The sequence below is a fragment of the Strix uralensis genome, chromosome 16 (assembly GCF_047716275.1).
Source record: "Strix uralensis isolate ZFMK-TIS-50842 chromosome 16, bStrUra1, whole genome shotgun sequence".
NCBI classification, from domain to species: Eukaryota; Metazoa; Chordata; class Aves; order Strigiformes; family Strigidae; genus Strix; species Strix uralensis.
The window spans coordinates 6,043,526-6,064,042 of NC_133987.1; the positions used below are offsets into that span (position 1 = coordinate 6,043,526).

The following is a 20,517-nucleotide window of genomic DNA, read 5'->3' on the forward strand; positions in this document are numbered from 1 at the left end:
CCGTCATCGTTGGCCCTACCAACTTGTGCCTCCAGCTTGGCTTTGCTTTGCCTTCATCCTTGGTCATGATGTAGAGCTCCTTGAGACTTAGAAACCAGGTAGGAATGAGATAACCTGCATTCAGCACCCACTCTCATGACTGGAGATGGAAACAAAGAGAGCAACCTCACTGTTTGGAGCAAGGAACTGGGCACAAGCCAGGTTTATGGTGGTGATGGTGCCTGAGTTAATTCATCTTTGTCTTGCTTTCTTTAGCTTGGTAGTGGAAGAGTTAATGCTAGTGGACATGTGGGGTGATTCACTGCTAAAACCCTTTGAGATTTGGAGTTGAAAGTCACTGTGGGAGGAGGACAGAGGCAGCTGTGCTCTCAGCTGCCCCTGGGCATGCAGGAACAGAAGAGGATGAAGTGTGGGGGACCTGAGGTGGAAAGCGTAGCTTGTGCTTCTCTGGCTTTGCTGCTGTGTAGGAAATTAAAGGCATCCTTTGTCCCTTCATCTCAGCAGGAGTACCCTTTCCAAGGCCCTTTCCTCAGTTGCCAAAAACTTCAAACCTTAGCAAATCTGGGATGTTTTCTCTTCTTTGCTTGTGCGAGGCCTGAAGGCTTTTTGACACGTAAATAACAGGGTGCCTCAGCTTCCCCCCTCCTAATGGCCGCTGGAGCGTGTGCTCTCCTTAACGCCCTCCTCTCACCTGGTTCGAGCACATCAGCATGCTGGTCATCCTCCTGAACTGCGTCACCCTGGGCATGTTCCAGCCCTGCGAGGATGTGGAGTGCCAGTCGGAGCGGTGCACCATCCTGGAGGTAAGAATCCCGTGCTGCCCCGCTTGCCTGGGATGTGTGGGGTGGAGGGGGGTGGTCACCCTGGGAGCTGGGACCCCCATCTTGACCCTTTTCCCCAGGATCCAGCCATGAAAGCCCTTCCCATAGGGATGGTTTTTCCAGTAAGCCACACTTTGGCATGCAAAGCCTGTCCTCCAAGGAGACCTGCTTCCATGGCCCTAGGTGAGACCCAAAGGCTGAGTGATTTGGGCTTACCCGAGCAAGATCCTCTCTCTACATATTTAATGAGGGTAAGGGAGCTCAAAACTGGGCATCCGGCTCCCACTGGAGGTGTTCAACACTTTTTAATTACAGGATGGACAGTGCTGCAGGGAACCTCTTGCTCGCAGTCAGTCAGTTCCACCCTAGCCAGCATCTCCTGGATTGCTGCAGTCTGGTCTGTGCAATACAGCACCGGTGACTGCCATTTCATTCCCTTCTTCATGAACAAGAAAGCATGGGACGGGCCCGTGCCTGCTCTGCTCCACAGCAGAGCCCCACCAGCTGAAGTGCAGCACTGCCAAGTGCCAGGATAACTGACCTTTAAGAAATCATACCCATACAGAGCTCACAGACCCTTGTTGGCCACCCCAAGCTTAGTGGGGCATCATCACACTTGTCACTTCATCCCTTGCTGCATCCTGGCAATCCCCTTGCTGCCATATGCCCGCAGGATTCATTTTGGAAGCACATCCCGGCAGCATCTGGTGTGTGGGCTGCACCTTGGCGCTGGGCTTCCTGCAGCAACTGAGTCCTCAGGCTTGGAACCAACTTGCCTTGTTTCTGATGCATTACATCAACCTCGGCAGGGACTACCGACACGCGGTAGTGTAACGGGCTTGGTTCGTTCAAATCCCGCACAGATCTGCTACTTCACTTCCCTTTGGGCATTTCAGCCATACGGGAAGGCCAGTGCGATCCTTCCAACCAGCCTCTCCTGCCTCTTGCAAAGATTGGTCCAGAACTGCCTGCAGATGCCAGGAGTAGCAGAGTTTATCATGAAACCCTCTTTCAACCTTAAAAGAGGATCTCTTAACTGCAGAGCCAAGTAAACCAGATGAATTGAGAAGCTGCTAGAGGTTTGTTGTGGAATGGGATCAATTTTGGAGAAACTGTTGCCACCAGAGGCATCCAGCATAGGGATTGTCTCAGGTCAGGCACAGGGTTGGTTTGAAGCAGCATCAGAGGTAATAAGTCCACCTCCTTCACCAGAAAATGTCACACTGCAGGCAGCTGTGGGCTAAGCATCCCTCAGAGAGCCCGTCAGAAAGTGTCTGATCTCTCTTGAAAGGTTACACGCCACGTGCCAGCCATTTTTCTGCATGTGTATTCACCCACGTGGGACTTTGGAGGATGCCTGTTCCTGCCAAAGTGTCCAGGCAGACAAAGGGAATCCTGCCTGGACGAGGATTGAATTATTGAATGCTCCTTATTTGCTTCCTTTTTTTCATAATTTATTCAGATTGCAAACAGACAGCTTGCGTGGTCTGTTCTCTTCAGAATAGACACTCGTACAGCTGTGAGGAGCCCAGGCACTGAATTTGGTTTCTAATACCATCTTAATGATTATAATGTATATTTGCAAACCCCAAAGTGTTATCCTGAAAGGTTTGCAGGCAGAAAAGGGCTGCAAGTAAAGCCATCGTTATCCCTCACCCTGTCACAGCTTGCAGGAGGGAATGGAAGCCAGAACATGAGGTAAAAAAGCCTGAATTCCTTTATGGAGGAGTTTGGATGCCAGTTATTAAATGAACTGAAATAACGGAGCAAAATTTCTGTGTAGTTTACCAAGGGGAGGTTGGTTGATAAAGCCAACACGCAGAGAAGATGGTGCTCACGCGCAGCCACGCAGAGGTACATGGATGTGCAGTGAGAACTTGGCTTCAATGTGGACGCTCTGTTATTTTTACCATTAATCCACTCAGGCCTCAGTATGGAAGTGCCAGAGACACAATACCAAACGGTATGGTCATTAAGAGAGTGGTTTGCACAGCAGCAGTCATGTCTGTAGATCGCAAAGTTCCTGTGCTTTATCAAGTCTGTCATTCAAAACGACAAAGCCTCTGCATGTGATTTAAAAGCAATCTGTATCTCCCGATGTTCAAGTTTACAGGCAGCGTGTGGAAGAGTATTTACAACAGAGTCCATTTCGTGGTATCTTCCAAGTATATTCATTTTTCATGCGTGTACCTGTAGTCTCCAGGAAGGCTGGAGAAATCACAGCTCTCCAAGTCCCCACTACTCTACAGAAGTCATTCTTTAACTAAAGGCTGAAGCATGTTCTATAGGGCAGCAATGGATTAATTTGCGCACCTTTATTTTCTCTTCTTGTTTTCACAGTAATCTAAAACCCAAACTTTTGACCTTCATTAAGAGGTCCTGCACTGGACACACAGGCTTGCCAGTGGGATGCCCTTACAGTTACTGCTTTGGCCTCTGCTTGATGTGCACATTCACTCCCAGCTGTGTCTGGGTCTGTGGGTAGGAACCTGGTTGTTTTGGGAGTCTGGGAAGGCTTCAGAGGTGAGGCACATCCCCCTGTGTTAGATGGGACAAATTCTTTCTAGGAGGTGTGAGCTGCCCCGTCTGGAAACACAGCTTCCTCGACAAGTTGCTGCGACCTCCCAGACCCAACTGTACAACAGTGATGTCCTTTTATCTTTGTCAGTAGATTAGTAGAAGCTGCTAATGCTTCCCAGGCAGTGGACTGACCCAGGAGCTGTGCTCAGGGGATGCCATCACCCATCAGGTATTGCAGGTTTTATTTCTGAGTTCAGTAGGTGGCACTTTGGTACCACTGCTTTGCCTTGCAGCGTCTGCCAGGGTATGCAGAGTGCCTCTATGGTGGGAGCACTCAGGTCTCTGCTTTTCCTTTCCCTGATAAGAGAGCGCAGCAGAACTGACTGTAATAATCTTTTACTGGTCTCCAGGCATTTGACGACTTCATTTTCGCTTTCTTTGCGGTGGAGATGGTCATCAAGATGGTGGCTCTGGGGATCTTCGGGCAGAAGTGTTACCTTGGAGATACGTGGAATCGTCTGGACTTCTTCATCGTGATGGCGGGGTCAGTAACAAAACCTCATAAATTTGCTCTTCGTGTTGAAAGCAAGAAAACCCCAGAGAGCCAAATCTGTAGGTTGTCTTGGCTGGTTTTCATAACATCTTGTGAAAGCTGCCAGGCTCAAGTCTCATAAGTCTCATTTGGTTTCACCTCTGGCAACTACGCCAGATTATGGAGTGGGGTATGAATGTCAGGGCAAAAGCCATCTGGTTTTCAATAGCAATCCTTTGGCCAGTGTCATCTCTTGTCAAATCAAGTGCACGCTGATCTAGTCCTTGTGGTGGCCGGTATGTCCCAGTGCTTGTAGTTAAGACTGCTGTCTCCAGAATGGGTGGAAAAAGCACGCAGCAGCTCAGCCCCACTCCTGCTATGTGACACCATTAGAGTGAGGCAGAGAGGCAGAAATTGGCCAAACAAGGAGAATCTAGCCCAAAAGTCTGGTTCAGAAGGTTGAAATACCAGTGGAAGAAGCTGGCCAGAAGTTGACACAAATTACAAGTGCATGCAAATGCCTTCTGTAAAGTTCTCTTGATTTACATTTTAATACCATCTCTCACAGCTGCTTATTTGTGCAGGAAGTGCTAATAAACTGATATAAGGAAGATCTGGGCGGTTTTAACACAAATGCCCTCACACCCATAGGGAAAAACGGAGTGGACTAAAAGCCTGGCAAGTCTAAAACTTTTTTTCTATGAATAAATGGATTTCAGATACCCCTGGCTCTCTTATCGGTTTAGTATACCCTAGAAAGGGATAGACAGCTTTAATTACAGAGCTCTGCCTTATTTCTGAATTCCTGGGTTTATAATGACCAGCCTGGGGTTAATTAGAACATTCCTGTAATATGTTCGGGCATTTTTACCCTTACATTAGTGATGTACAATCTTCACTGCACTAATGGAGTTTTGTTTTGCTCCATGTTATTTGTCTGGAAGACAATTAGGAATGGCCTTACTGGTTTGAATAAAACATGAGCTCTCCTTAGCAGAACTTCCTTTGACTCCGTGTGTGGTTACAGTCCAGGAAAGAACAGCAGGGACAACAAAAGAACCGGTTCATTATTTTTTCTCTCCAAAGCTGCTGGAGCGTTTAAGCCAGAAGTAGTAGGGGAAGAGCAAGGCTGTGGTTGCAGGGGGAACTTGGGATCAGAAATCTGCCATCCATAACCAACGTGCCGACAGTGTTTCCCCACGCTGAACCTGCAGGATGAGCTCTCCTGATGGGCAAGCAGAGGTTTCCCACATCATCAAACAGATCATCCCAGCGAAGCAGGAGAGTAAAACAGAACATGCAGGCAGAAAGGCTGAGCCCTCTGCTCATACCTCAGTCAGGTTTGGCACCAGGATCTTTGTTCATGTAGCACCCGGGACGAGGGGGAAGGTGGCTGATGAGTCAACTTGGTAGTTTTCCAGGGCATTTCCCCACCCTCCGTGGCTGGCATATGAGAAGAATTAAACCAGCAGAAGCATCAGAAGACCCCGATGGGAAGCCCTCCTGCCAGTTACTCAGGCTGAAGATGAGAAGAGGAAAAGCCCCTTCTCTGGCTGATCTGGGCCATCTCCAGATGATTTTGGTGTATTCGAGCCGTACCTGTGACATTATTTCCCATCTCTCGGAAGAGAGGCTGGTCTGAGAGCTGGACTGGCCAGTAACACTGGTGGAGGGCAAGGAGAAGCTGCACAACGGGCTGGAGTCCTTCACCTCTCCCACTACCACCGTTCGATCCAGTGTCTGCTCCTAAAACTGGAGGTGGTTTTAGCAGGGATGACACTACTGGAATAACAAGAGCTGCTTTTTCCAGCAAGCGGATGGATGTGATGAAGTTATTATGAGGCTTTTTCTGATAAGAAGGAAAACAAGCGATAGGCAGTGCTGCCTGCTTTGTTTGTCTCATTCGGTCTCCTCAAGTAAGCTGATTTGGCTTACTAGCAAGTATACAAAAGAGAGTGGAGGGTAAGCCGGGAAACTACAAAATAAACATTTCTTCTGCCTCTAGCAACAGATTGTGTCTGAAGTTTGTTCCAGCACTGAAAGCCCTTTCATGTTTTGCTCGCCTGAGAAATGTACCCTGGAAAATTTCAGACCGAATGGAGCTTACAACCTTTCAGTCTGTCCAGCAGCCAAGTTGAAAGCATTTCCCGAGCATCAAAAATGTTGTCCACAAGAGCTGAAACCAGAGAGGTTTCTTGTGCATCCAGTCCCTGGAGATGTTGCAGGCTCATATGATATGCTTCGGACATCTTTAACTTGACAGCTGAAGGACTGGAAACTGTTCATGGTAGAAGACATCACAAAGGCTTGTGCCTCCTTTTTTTCAGTACCCAGAGGCTGTAGGGAATTGCCTCCCCAGTACCAGTCCACCCAGACCTCTGGTCCCTGCATACCCAGAATTTCCAGCTCCAGCAGGCTTCTGTCAGGCATTTCCAGGGTATTCTTGGTTTACAAGTGTGATATGAGAACAGGACTCCAAGCTTGGCCTTGACAAAGAAACTTTTGACTTTTTCATGAAGGTTTCAAATGTTTTCGCTGCTTGTAGAACGTCCAATCTGGAATCCATCAAGTGTTTCAGGTTGGCTTTGGTGGGCAGTGTAGATCCTCCTGAGACTTACTTTCAAATCCTAAATGTAGTATCACGGAAGTCCAAAGTATCAGGGTCAGAAAGTCTGTTTCCGAGGCCAAATCCTGGATTATTCATCTTTTATCAGCCCCATTGAAACTCCAAGGGCCAAGTAAAAGTGAGGTCCCAGGAGCTGGCCCTTTAACACACTAATAGTTGCATGTGTTGTCCGAAGTACAAAACCAGCTCCCACTGGAGCATTTCATACTTCTTTTACATGCTAATAGTAGTTCAAAAACTGTATCAGTTACACTAAAATCCACTTACTCAGCCACCCGATAAATTGTGAGTGTGCTGTATTGGGACCACGCCAGCGAACAGATTCAGGCTTCAGCGCTGTTCACTTCAGGGACTTTAAACAATGCTTTGTCTATTCCTGTAAGGTCTGTTTAGAGCAGACACCTGGTGCTGGCTCCAGGCCCCTCAATGCAGGTGTGAACGGGCATTTCCGATGGCTTTCCCACTGTGTGGTCCTTCATGCAGCTCCAGGCTGCTTCCCACTGCTCTGCTCTGGCTGCTTAATGAACACACGTTAGATTTAAAACCTGTTTTCATGCCGTGCTGAGTTTTAAAGCTGTTCATCATGTTCAGCTCAGCTCCTATGTACAAGCTTTAAGGTGGTTTTAATTTATAAAGATGCACTAACTACTTCAGAAGAAAAATATATCTGAAAGGTTATCACTGAAACCAGCTCAAAATCAGCAGGGCCTCTGCACACAGCAAATTAAGGCTAATGGGCCAAAGTCACCTCAGTGCAATGCCACTGATATTGCAGGGTTACACCAAAGAGAAACAAATATCAGAACATCTAGATATTCCCAATTAAACTTTGTAGAGCAGGACAAGGCACCAAATACAAAGTGCAAGGCTCTGGCAGAGCAGAGCTGGGCACATGGGCGATGAAGTGCCTGAGCAAGGCTGGCCCAAAACCAAACCTCCTTCTGCTGTTGCCTGAAATCCGTTCAGCTGTTGCTTCAGTCCATTCAGGTGTTGCTTCCTGATGGCACGTAACAATTTTGGTCCATCCTGGCTGCAGGACAATTCAGTTGAAAATCTCTCTTTCCACTGAAGCTTCTGAAGTACTTGGTTGTGGCAGTTCAGCTTGTATTTGCCTTCCTCCTTCCGTATCTGTTTGTTTATTTAAAAAAAAAAAAAAAAAAACCACGAAAACAAAAGCTCTTTCTCCATGGGATCCAACAGCTTACTCGCAGGGTTGCTTTTGATGCTGTTATGTTATTTGAACAGGCGTGGTGAGAGATTTGTGACATATTTACAAGTGCTTCCCTGTAGTCAAACTCATAAATTGTAATTACAGCCATGCTAACTAGCCATAACCCCATTAAAAATCAACACTACACGCATTTGCCACTCATTGCTATAAAAGAGCAAGAAAACTCACTTGACTTAACATCCTTCCCAGCCTGGAAGAGAAATGTTTATGTGAAATGGAGACGGAGCATGAAAAAGAAAATGTTCCCTATTCTTAATAATAAAATGGAACCCAAACTACTTTAACGTCATTTGTCGGCTTGGTTATTCACATTTTTGTCATACGGGGAGAGATAAGCTGGCGTGACAATACGCTGGGGTGCTAGTAGGGGGTATAATATCATAAACATCTTATTGGCTTTGAGCTGCATGGAGTTGTGCAGTAATCTCCCCAGGAAGGCTGCGGATGTGCCGCTGGCCGGAGCACGATAAACTAATGGAAATGGAGAGCAGCACGGCTGCGGGAGCTGAGCAGATAGTTGGGGGCTCCCCATCTGCCCCGATTTCTGTGGCCCTGACTTTCCAGCTCCTTGTCGTGCCAGGTTCTGCTTTCCGATGCGTTACCTGTGCCTGCAGCCCATTAGCCTGGAGCACGTCTGCCTGCCGGCCCCTGCACCATCACTGCTCCTGTGGGTATTTTCAGTCTCTTAGAGGCTGAAATATCCCTTATATCCCCCACTGACAGCATGATGCACATTATGAGCTGCAAACACAGAGTGGGTGGTTTTGCAAGCCTGAGCTATGGCTCCCAGAGCACAGCGACAGCCCCAGTACCCCCATGCCCAGAGACTGAGCATCCCACATCCTAACGCCTCTCCTCTTTCCCCCGCAGCATGATGGAGTATTCTCTGGACGGACACAACGTGAGCTTGTCTGCGATTCGCACCGTCCGGGTACTTCGGCCGCTACGAGCCATTAACAGGGTCCCAAGTGAGTAACACCTTTGTCTGCACCACAGCCACGCTGCCTGGCTCTGCCTGGCTCAGCCCCCACCGAAAACCAGGGGGGTAAAGCCACCCCAGCTGGCTCTCTGCGTGCTGAGCCTTGCAGTAGCTGTCTACTCTCCTGCTGCTGAGAGCAAGTTCATTTATTTTAATTTTTAATGGCAAGTTAGAGATCATTTATTATGATTATCAGTGTTAGAAAAGGGCAAGGGAGTAGATTTTATACCTGGGGTGCCAAATTTTTGTGGCTGTTTTCCAGCGTTTTTGTGAACACTCTGAGGCGAGTATCTCTGCTCCTAGTGCAAAGTAAATAACAAAGTTGCTATAAAGAAAGGGGAAAGGTCAGTTCGAAGGAGGATCTTCTTGCCCTGGATGGGTTCATTTTCCTCTCTCAGCTATTTAAGGTCTTTCCATTTCTTTGTGTTCAGGATTAGAAGCGCAGCAGCCTCTGTTGTGGGTAAAATACCACAGAAGGTTTGCTGTCATGTAAAACAAAATTGGGTTCACCCACGATAGAAAGTTCAAGTGGCCCCTAAATCCATTTTCAAGTGGCTTCAGCTGCTTGTCTTCTAAATCCAATTTGAAAGACAAACCAACAAATTGAAATAATTTCCTGCTGGAATCAGCTGTCTGCTGAGCAATCCTTTGCAAGGTACTAATTTCATAGCGCTTTCATCATCTTTTAACCAAAATCCACTCAATTCAAAATGCAGCAGCATTGTATGGAAATCATAGAGGTTCCATGCAAAAAAAACCCTACGTTTCCTGTTCTTTTTAAAAGCACATTTGAGTGACACAGCCCCGCCGGTCCTCACTGAACATCCTGCCTAGATTAATTGCCCATCGTGTCGGCACATCTAGGGACAGCAAAACAAACTCCCCCAGAAGGGTTTTGGTTCCAGTACCTCAGATGAACATGCAAGGGAACAGATGGATGTTTGCGCACAGGAGTCTTTGAAGTTTCTCTCTGAGCTCAAATTCTTCAGGATTTTTCTTTTAAAAAAAATAAATCTATAAATTCGACAGTGACATCATTAGAAGTTAAAAACAAGACAAAAAGAAACAAGAGGCTAAAAGGGACCATGAAACCCTCCGGAGCTTTGTTTTCCTAATGAGGTTTTGTTACCAGGGTTTCGGAGCAGCCCAAAAGCACAACACAAAGTTTTCCCCCGGGGTTTTGAGCACGGTGGCTCCGTGGCCTCGCTGGGACGGGGAGGAGCGGAGGAGCGCTGGCACGTGCTCGACTCGGAGCCCCGCCAGGGTTTCAGGCTGGGGTGAGGATCAGGCTCACTCCAAAGTTATTTAAATCCATGAAGCCCTTCGTAGCTCTCCCTTGAAATAGTGGGAGTCTCAAGCTGGGATTCAGCTGGGCTGAGAGCAGAAGCCGGGGGAATTTGAGGATTTACATGCCTATTAAACTGCGGCCCAGGGATCCAAATGCCTCCAAGTCTAGGTGAAATTTTGATCTGGGTCCAGCTTGTGTTTTTCTTCCTTAGGAGTCTGATACTGAAGCTTTGAAGGAAGCCTTTTAGGCTGTCTTCTGCTACACTTGCCACTTCGATTTTTAAATTTTTTTCTAAAGATGGGCAATAGAAAATTCTCAATTTTTTGCTAAGAGTGTGTGAGATTAAATCCAAAAATCTCAATCAGTGTTTGGAGTTGAGTTGCCCAGCTTGTCGAGCAGCTAGGCTGGTCTTAATATTGTCTTGAACTTACTACCAATGTCTTGAACAAGTGCCAGGGCAGGATTAGTATTCTTAGAAATATCTCAGTTCCTGGAGGGCAGATAATCACAGACTTTACTTGTTTATGAGATGCTTACTTCTAACATAGGTACTTTTAGTGTTTCAGGCTGATATAATCCAGGGTCTGTGGGAAATGGATAGCAACAACCCTCTATTTTGTTGTATTTTTGCAGTTTCTGGTAATAACAGAGTTACGTTTTGGAACAGGTTGCCCAGAGAGGCTGTGGCTGCCCCCTCCCTGGAAGGGTTCAAGGCCAGGTTGGATGGGGATTTGGGCAACCTGGGCTAGTGGAAGGTCTCCCTGCCCGTGGCAGGGGGGTGGAACTGGATGATCTTTAAGGTTCCTTCCCGCCCAAACCGTTCTATGATTCTATGATACATTTCTAGTCTTGCATCCATGGGGATGCTACAGCTTAGCCGGGGGATTCCCTCAGACATCCACCACATCCCAACCAGCAGCGTGGCAGCAGGGCCCGCTCAGCCCCGTCCATGCCGTCCCCAGCGCTGGGACAGCGACGCTCCCCCAGCCACCCCACCGCTGGCGGGAGCGTGGTTTTCAGCTTGGTAGCAGTTGCAAAAGGACATCAAGCAGACAGAAATTATGGCTGGGTCAGAAGAGACGAGCCTGGTGTTCAGTGGCAGCACAGGGGAAGCAGGGACCCATGAGAAATAGCCTGGCGATTTATCCCCGTGATGCCTGGGCACTTTCCTGGGCTCCAGCCAGTGCTATTAGCTCTTCGCTTCCAGGCACAATAAATTCACCCACAAGATTATTTCATTTTTATTTTATTTGTTAAGAAAAGAAAGGAGAACCCCAGCCAATAAAAACATCATCTCTATTAGAAATTATTCCTTGAAAATGACGGGAAAAATATAATTCCTGCGATTTATATGTTTGGCAGGGGCTGTAGTTAGTGGGTTTTTTTAGTAGTGGTCACTGTTTTTTCAAATCCATTTCACTGCTTTATTTTTATTTTTCTACTATGTGGTTTAAACCAGGCATCACGGGTAATGGGAACGAAAAGAAATCCTGATCCTCGTTTCAGCCTAACCGATGCTCGTGCTCTTTTCCCATGGCACACTTGACATTCTGCTGGGAGCCCAGAGCACCCTTAGCGGATAGCGAACAGATGGATCCAATCTCAAGAATGGTGCCACTAAACAACCCAAAATACCAAAAGTAGCTGAGCGGAAAAAAGTTGTCTGGCACAGGGAGATAAATTTTAACCATTTTTGGGAAAAAGAAGGCGAGGATATTAATGAGAGCAGGGAGGGGGAAAAGAAGAAAAGCCCAGCATCTTCTTTCCAATGGGAATTAAGTGAGTCTTTTCTGCTCTTCCAAAGATAGATTTGCAAGGAAAGGCTGAAGGGCAGTGCTGTGGGATGTGCTCCTGGGGGGCTTACGCTGATAACACATGTTGGGAACAAGCGTTACAAAATCAAATCCCCGTTTGCCTCCAGCTCTGGGTTTCCCCGTGTGCTTCGAGCAGAGGCCGGTGCCATCCCGCGGCTGACGCCGGCGTTGTGGTTACAGGGGATGGCTGGGACGCTGGCCGCCATCCTGCACCACCTGTGGCACTTGCCAGTGCAGCCTGGCTGCCAGCACCATGTCCCTTCCCCGCAGGGTGGCATTGGTGCTGGGGTGGCACGGGGACAGGGTTTGGAGGGCAGCCGGCGGGGCTGGCACAGGGCTGGGCGCCAGGATCCCGGCTCCTCCGGAGAGGCATCCACCGCCGGCGCCAGCAGCGGGGAGCCACACCGGAGCCAAGACGCAGCTGGGCATGGAGACCTTGAAAGGCTCTTGCCTGGGGATGCAAAGGTTATTACTCACACCTAATTATTTATTAGCACAGACTTCTTGGCCGGGGCAGTTTATCCTCTCGTGCCGTGCTGACAAGGTAATGTCAGCTCCGGCCCTGCTTGGCTGGGTTGCATTTCCGCTGGCAGAGCAACACGAGGAGGGGGGTAAAGTGGTGTGACAGGGCTCCGGCTCCCTGCCACGGCCTGGGAGGTGCCGGGTTGGATGAGTGTTGCTCTCCTGGAGACCCTGCTCCTCCCAGCACCCATCCCTGGGGTCTACAGATGCCAGGCTGCAGCCCAGCATTGTCGTTGAATTGGCAGGAGAGGCATCAGGCATGACCTGGGAGCTGGCTGGGGGGAAGAAGCCAACGTGGAAATCGGTGGGGGAAGAGAGAATGCATCAGTGTGACTGCTGCTCTCTGTTCAAATGGGATGACTGATGGAGAGCGGCATCCTGCTAGGGGAAATGGAGGGAGAAAAAGCTCCATGCAGGCAGGAAAAGGTGTTTGCAGAGCAGAATTTTACTGGGATAAAATGCCTCTAAAGGTGGCAGTGTCACCTTGCCCAGCAGACGCATTGATTTCCACCATGCCATAAACTTGAGCCCTGCTCTCTGCTGAGCGCTGGGCTCCCACGGCTCAGTTTCTGGGTTTATTCTTTTCTGTAATTTAGAATTTGCCTTTGTCTCTTCCTCTTTTCATTAGTTCTCCTCTCATCGTTTATCAGCTGTTGAAACGGTGACTGGTTGGTGTCTCAGAGGTTCATTTAACCTCTGTTGAGCTGTTGAGCTGCAAGTCATTATTTCCTTTTTATTCCTGTTTTATCCTTGAGTTTGAAGGTGCCCTGACGTGTGAGACAGGGCAGCCCCCACGTGCCAGCCCAGTCCCTGCCTTCTTGCCCAGTCTCCCCTGGGCAGCGATGCTGGGAACATACTGGACAGGAATGCAAGGGTTGGCTGAGGCTCTGCAAGGTTGATTCATTCCTCAAGTTTCTTATTTAGGATGGAAGATCTTGCACAGAAATCAGCGTTTCCCTGGCAGCAGAGGTGCTGGGGCAGCCCCTGCTCTGCACCCAGGTTCTTGGGGAGCCTTGCAGAGGGGTGGCTGGGAAGGTCTCCCAGCAGCCTGCTCAGGAGGAGGGGATGGGAGCAGAGCTGAGAGCTTTCCTTACAGGAAGGCACATTTGCGTCCTGCTTTCCCCTCCTCAGAAAAGTCAACATTTCCCCTGCTTGGTAGTTCTGAGCCAGCAAGGAGAGGAGTCCTCACGGAAGAGGAGTTGTCCGTGGAGGACACCCAGAGAGCAGCCGCAACTATCGTCCTACACGAGGCTCCGTATTGTTTAGGGGAACAATCTGTGTGATTCATGAGAGAGGTTCAATATGTTTACAAATATATATTTTGACAATTTCTCAGGCGGCTGATGGTTTGCAGGGGCGTTTGTCCAGGAAAGACTGTCTTGCAGCATTGCCCATGTTTGTGTGTTTTTGAGTGCTGTGTTACTGAAAATGTTGGAAAACCCCACCTTTAAGTCCACTCTTTGGAGATATGCTGTTTGTTCCCATTTGCAGCTCAGCCTTTTGTACTCGTACCTTCCTTTTCAGGCTTAAGGTTTAGGGGAAAACATAAACACCCCGAATCCTCTGCCTGGGACGCACTGGCTGCACAACCAAGCTGGAAACGGTGTGGCATTCCCACTCTTCCAGTCAAAGGGCTCCTCTAACCTGTTTTCTCCTCTCCCCACAGGTATGCGAATACTCGTCACCCTGCTGTTAGATACTCTGCCTATGTTAGGCAACGTCCTCCTCTTGTGTTTCTTTGTCTTCTTCATCTTTGGGATTGTCGGTGTGCAGCTCTGGGCAGGGCTGCTGAGAAACAGGTGTTTCCTCGACAGGAATTTTGCAATGTAAGTACAGCAAAAAACCCTCCACCTTTTCTTCCTTTCTCCCTCTCCCCTGCCAGAGAAACCCCGGTGGTCAGCGGGGTTAGTGCCCAGCTGGGGTGCAGCCAGGGCAGGATCCAGCAGCGCTGTGGCTGAGAGCATGATGTGGCCGTGCCACACAGATGCAATGGCAGCTTTTAACTGGGCTATCATCTTGCTTCTTCTTAAGGTTGTTGGCTTCAGGACTCTTGAGTCTGGCAAGGTACTTTTTGTATGAAAAAAATCCACTTGCCAACAAGTTAACAAGGGTTTGGAGTGACTTTTTCATGTTTTCCTTCTGCACTTGACAGACGGGGACTTTAGTGGTTTGGATTATCTCTGTCCGAGGAAGCTGAGTTCCCTGACTCTGTGAATTTAAGGATTTAGAACAAACAAAAGCATTACAGCTCTCCTAAAATTGCCAGTGAACAAACCTGTACGGGTCTGGGAGGTCACCTAGCACACCACACCACCTGGCAGGGGATTGATGAGGTGGTCTGCATGCTGGTACAGACAGCACCATGGATATGCTGTGAAACACATAAATAAATCTTCGTGGGTGTATTAAGAAGCTTGATGTGAAAGGCATTAAAGACCTTGGTACACCGCTCTCAGTCTGGGACAGGCATCAGGGATGGGCAGCACATTTGATCACCTGCTCTTTTTGATATAAACTTTAGTTTTGGTTCTTCCAAGCTAGGCAGTTGCAGGGACCAGCATCTCTGCCAGGTGGGTCCTGAGGCCTATTAGGACCTATAGGCCTATAGGTCCTAATAGGCCTTAATTGCCCTGATGACCCTCACCTGGGACCCCCATCGACACCCTTCCCATGGCCCAGGAGATCTATTTAAGCTCAGCCTGTGGCTCTTAGTCCTGGTTTGAGCTGTGCTGTTGGTGTGCCTGTCTTCAGCTCTGTCTTTGTTTCTGGTTTCTTTGGCTCCTGCCTGAGCTCCCTGGATGGGTCCTGGATGTGGTTCATCATTTGCCATGTCTGGGGCTTTGAATGGACCCTGCTGCCAGCCCTGGGCTCTGCCTGCTGTGTTCAGGCTGTCCGTGCAGTGCTGCTGGCACTGGGATGACTCTTGGCTCCTGGCTCATCCCCTGCCATGGGGCAGCACGGTTCTTGCTGGTCCCCACCAATCCCTCAACATGATGGCGAGCTTGGGCTGTTCTGCACTTGCCCATTCAGAAGTGCAGGGTAAGGGCAGACCTTAAAATCCATCAGCACAGCAAAAAGATCAAAACCAAGTGCAGCCTGCAAGCTTCCACAGAAAGAGGAGGTCTGCCTGGGAAAGTCCTTCCGAAGGACTCCTGTCAGAGACTGCTGAAGATGTCAGTGGATCAGAGGTGAGGAAATGTCTGAGACCAGCTAATCGGGGCAACTCTAGCTCGGTACGAGGAGATAGAGCCTGTAATTATATCTGTTTGTAATCATCTGCTGTCTACAGCTTGTATTGGACCTGGAAGACAAGCAGAGATTATCCCTCAGCTCTACCCCAGGTCCTGTTTCTGCCTCTCCCTGAGTAGTCCTGTGGCTTTCAGCTGTCTGAGCCTTTCTCTGTACTGCAGACTGTCTCTGATGGCACTTCCTCATCCCATCAGAAATGCTGAAAGGCAGAAAATCGATGAGTCTGCCATGTGTGTATGCTTCTGCTCCTGCATCTTGATGCCCCAACCTCGCAAGCTCTCTCCTGCACTCACAGCAGGTTATTTGCTGGTCACCAAGACCCTCTGTCACTCAGAGTAACCCCTGAGCTGTCGTTTAAAAGCCCAAAGAATGGTGTTAAAGCTGTGCTCGGGTGACCCGGTTGCATGGGGCAGGCACTATGTGCAGGCAATGTTTGAGCACAAGGAGCACAGAACTGTAATTAGCCTCAGTGAGTCCCTCTCATCTCTTTGACCAGGTTTCTAAAATGCTGTGTGATTTCCTGCAAAGTGGAGCTTTTAAAATTAACCACAGGGGAAACATTTGCTAAGTACAGATATTAAGCAGGCTGTTATGTAATGGCCATTAGCAGCATCAAAGGCGTTGCAGGATTTTCTTATCAGGGTCTTGGTCCCGGTCACAGAAGGCAAAGTCAGGCTCCCTGTGCTAAGCCTCAGGAGCTGTTTGAAGAGACAGAAGATTTGTAAGAGATCTCCTTCCCACTTCACTGTAGCTTTGTGCTGGCTCCTGGGTCCCCTCCAGCTGTAGGCAGGGGTGAATTTGGGTGGCTGGGGGCTCTCCATTGCCCATGCACAAGTCCTGTTGCTTGATGCCACGTGCTCAGGGATACTGCGAGCAAAGTTTCAGCATTCCAGAGAAATGGGGCAGCTCTGTTTCAGGACAGGGCTACTCTAGCTCTGCTGGCGCTGGTATCAGCATAAAAAATGTGGGTTGCCCTGGTACCATCTTGGTCTGTGTTTTGCTGGGTTAGCTTTAGACCTGAGAAACCTGGCTGCAATGAGCCAGTCCTTCCATTTCCAGCTAGAAGCTAACCCAGGTTGATTGGAGCTTGGTGTGGAAGTTTTGGGGGATCCAGGTGGAACTATTGCCATCTTTTCTGTCATTCTCAATTCTCCTGAATCCATAGTTCCAGGCATCGGGATATGGTTCACCCCTGCAGTGGTCTTTAACACCCCAACAGCAAGTTGTATAGGGGAAGAAGGCATGGAGTGGCAGTAACAGGGAAGGCACTTCAGGGTTACATCTACCTGCTATTGTACAGATGGACCAAAATATACAGCACTGGGCCCAACCTAGCAGGTCCTGCTGACCAGCAGCAGGATGCCATCTGCCTGCAAGACAGTGTGGAGATACAAAGTCAGGTCCAGGGTCGGATTGGAGCGGGTCCATCACTGCGTCCTCGTGCTCCATCCCTGGGCTGAGCTGCTGTGCTCGGCATCAGTGCTGGAGAGCCTGACCCCCTGTCCCCTTCCAGGAAAAGCTGCCAAAGGGAACAAAACCAACAGCAAAACCTTCACCCAGGGGATTCAGGATTAAAGTTAAGCTCTGGTTTTGGTTAGAAGTAAACAGAATAGAGCTCTGCAAGGAAGGGGGAATGAGATTCTGGTTATTTAGTTTTGTCTGCCAAGTCCCACTAAATCCCAGTGCTGTTGTCCTCAGCCTAAAATCATGTTTACCAGCCCTTCAGCAGGCTGTGAGGGGCTGGAGGATGGACAGGCTTGGGTTGGGGCTGAGCAGATGATGGTCCTGGCTCAGATTTTCCTTACAGCCCCATGAAGGGGAAGACCTGACTTACTGGTGAGACTCACCTTGGTGGTGGTGTCAAACCCTCCCAAATGAAAACAGAACCGTTTTAAAGTGAGGGTGAGCATCTGAACACAACCCAGGGTGCCAGGCAAGGAAGGCTCATAGCCCCAAAGCTTTTCTGGCATAAAGGAAGTATAAGGGAGCTCAGAGACCTATGCTTCAAATATAGTTTCTTATCTGCTGCATGCTTCTTTGCACGCTTGCTGGCAGCAGCTTTCTGGGCCATTCAGATTTACAGTAGGCATCAGATGGAAGAAGTGACTTTGATTTTGCCATCATTCTTCTTCCTGTGGAAACCTTTTCTTTCAAATCCCCCTTGAAAGTTGGCTGCTTCAAGTAAAGAAGCTATTTTTAAATATAGTACATTCTGATAGAGATTTGGGGACTTCTTTGAGGTGCACTGCAAATACCTGCTTTCTCTGTCTTTGAAAATTGCACTGTTGCAATGCAGTATGCTGGAAGGAGGTTGCTTTATTCAGGACTCTTTTAGCACTGACTTTGACGGAATTACAGGCAATTACTGGGCTGTTGCAGTAGTGAGTTGACAAGCAATAAACTGGAGTGGGTCACTGCTGTTCAGGACATGTGAGAAGATGTCACGCCCTGACCAGCTCTGGAGACCAGAGCAGTGCCTCAGAGGGCTCTGGTGGCTCAGAAACCTCTTCAAGCCCTGGGGAGCTTGTTGGCCAGACTGTGCTTCCCCTGGCATTGCACAGCAGTGCCAGGATGGGCTCCACTGCTGTGTGAGCGAGCGCAGGAGAGCCCTGACAGTGGGAGCTGGAGGGGGAATTTCATAAAGGCCTTTTTGGTTGGTCTGGTCTGAGAGAGAAAGGCTTGCCCTGCATGTGTGGGAAGGGCAAGCGAAGCCAGCAGTTTATCTGTAAGATCTCCAAGGTGTGTCTCCCCCACCACATGGCCCCTCTGGCTCACTCCTGCCATCATGAGCTGCTATCACTGTAAATAAAGGAACTGGGTCATCCCCAGTTTGACTGTGTTGTTGCTGCTGGGATTGCTCCTTGCTTTGTGTTGTTATGCAGAGAAGTGTTTTCCCTCTCATGGAGCCTTTCAAGGAACTCAGTGGGTTGGAAGTAGGAGAGGGGAGAGACCTGTGAAGTGCTTTGTATTTATTTAATGCTGCAGGACAGTTATAATGTGAGCGCTTCAGTCTTAATTAACTCCGTACCTGCTTGGCATCGTACTGCCTTTGGCTCCTTGGCTTTTGTAGAGCTGCAAGAAGGCACATACAACTAAGGCAGACAGCTCTGAGTTTGTCTGAAAGGTACTTCTCTGTTCTGCTTAATTGTTCCTCCTGGCATCTCTCTGTGCTGCAACGTTGGGTTGTCAGCAGAATTTCCTCCAGAGAGCAGCCTCCTCTTGGAGGGAACAGATCCTGCTTGATGCTGAGTTTCTTCCACCTTTTCCCTTTCCTCCTCTGCTGCTCGGAAAGCTGAAGCAGGATTGTGCTCAGGGCACAAGCCACACTCCAGCGGTTGTGGATGATGTCCTGCGTGGGAGATGGTTGGGCTGGGAGGACTGAGCCTGGGGGAAGATGGAGCAGAGAATAATTGTTCAGCCTCTTTTGACATGGGGCAGAATGGACTTTTCTGCCCCACTGCTGTCCTTCCTGCACACGAACATGCCCAGGGACAAGGAAAGGGAAATACATTGCAAAGCTGTTGCAGGCCCAGAGAAAGATATGCACTGGGCAGCTGGCCGAGAAAGGGGTGTTAATCCTTTCTAATGTGATAACAAGAGCCATGATGGGGCTTAGTTTCTTATGTCTTTTCCCCAGAGCACAAGGGTCTCATGATTAGTGGATTCATTACCATTAATAAGTTATTTGGACTATGCCTGTTGGCAAGTAACAAGGAAGTCAGGTTGACCTTTCCTGCACATGGAGGTAAATGGCCTTGGCAGAGCTAGTTCATTTATTTTGCGGATATTGGGGATTCCCTCTTTCTGTGACACCGTTTCTCATTCTTGCTCTCCTTCCTTCTTTCCCCTTTTTGGTTTTGCCAGCAGGGTCATCAAGCAGAGGAACTAGAAAAAAGGTCTTAAATTGGCAGTGCTTGCTGTCGGTTGGTGTGTCCCTTCCACGCTGCACTCAGTGGTGGCAGAGCATCGTGCAGGTCCCTCCCAGCTGGGTGGGTGCTCATGGTGTCTGTGCCCAGGGCGGACATAGAAGAGGGAAGGGCTTGAAAAAGGCTGAGCAGAAAGTGGCCCCTGTGCAACTAATTTTGGCCTGTTATAGGGAGGATTTCTGGTTTGTAAATGATTTTGAGGGCTATTGCAAAAATGAGCAAGAGAAAAGGGAGGATAAAATCAGTTAAGCAGCAGCAGAACCAAATCAGTCTTTATCCACCCTTCACAGTCAAGCTGTGCTTTGTTTTCCTGGGTTTAATTTCCTCCCACGGCCACCAAAGCGTGTCGTTCTTTTGGTTCTCCAGAGGGTTTGTACCCAGATCTTCTCTACGCAGCTTATTAGATCACAGCCCAGGGCGCTGTGTCTGCAGGCAGTTATTTCTTCTTCAGCCCAAGGCTTCCTAAACGGTGACTCATGGGAAACGTGCAGTCTCTCAAATCTGTGTATGTGGCTCATCAAGGGCCTTTTCAGTTGCAATGTGTAGTGAATAGAGAAGTGTTGCACAGGAGGGGGATTGGTTCTGTAGGTCCTCAGCCTGGTTGCTGGGGCCCATGCACCCATCCCAACAAAACTGGGTGCATGGGCTCCAGCAGAACTGGCTGGCATGCTGCTTGCTGGCTAGTTGTGTCCCTGTCCAGCCTGCCCAGCTGGGGTGGGCTACCAGGAGATCAGAGATCAGCTCTGGGGGTTGAAATAAAGATGCTTAATCTGGGACAATGAACACGTTTCAGTCCTGCAGCTGCGGAGTTGTGTGTGGTGCTGAATGTTGTGTATATTGTGCTGTGATGGGTAGAGGGAGCTCGGGTGTAAGGTCAGAGCAGAGCATCACGCTGATGCATCAGCCCTTCTGTCTGAGCACTTCTTCCATGGTCAGTGTTCTTGGCACGGCATGCGTGTGTCTGCATCTGAACACGGAACTGCTCCCAGGAAAGGAGCTTGTGCATCCA

The 20,517-nt window shown here is 49.0% G+C and overlaps 1 protein-coding gene across 1 annotated transcript in view; it reads left to right on the top strand.

Moving 5' to 3' along the window:
* The first annotated feature begins 695 nt into the window (after positions 1 to 695).
* CACNA1H (calcium voltage-gated channel subunit alpha1 H) overlaps positions 696 to 20,517 on the top strand; it is a 128,214-nt gene continuing 108,392 nt past the window's right edge. The window contains exons 1-4 of the mRNA XM_074886017.1: positions 696 to 803; positions 3,752 to 3,885; positions 8,601 to 8,698; positions 14,000 to 14,159. Coding sequence (XP_074742118.1) covers positions 711 to 803; positions 3,752 to 3,885; positions 8,601 to 8,698; positions 14,000 to 14,159 — 485 coding nt within the window. The 5' untranslated portion in view covers positions 696 to 710. The remainder of the gene's footprint in view (positions 804 to 3,751; positions 3,886 to 8,600; positions 8,699 to 13,999; positions 14,160 to 20,517) is intronic.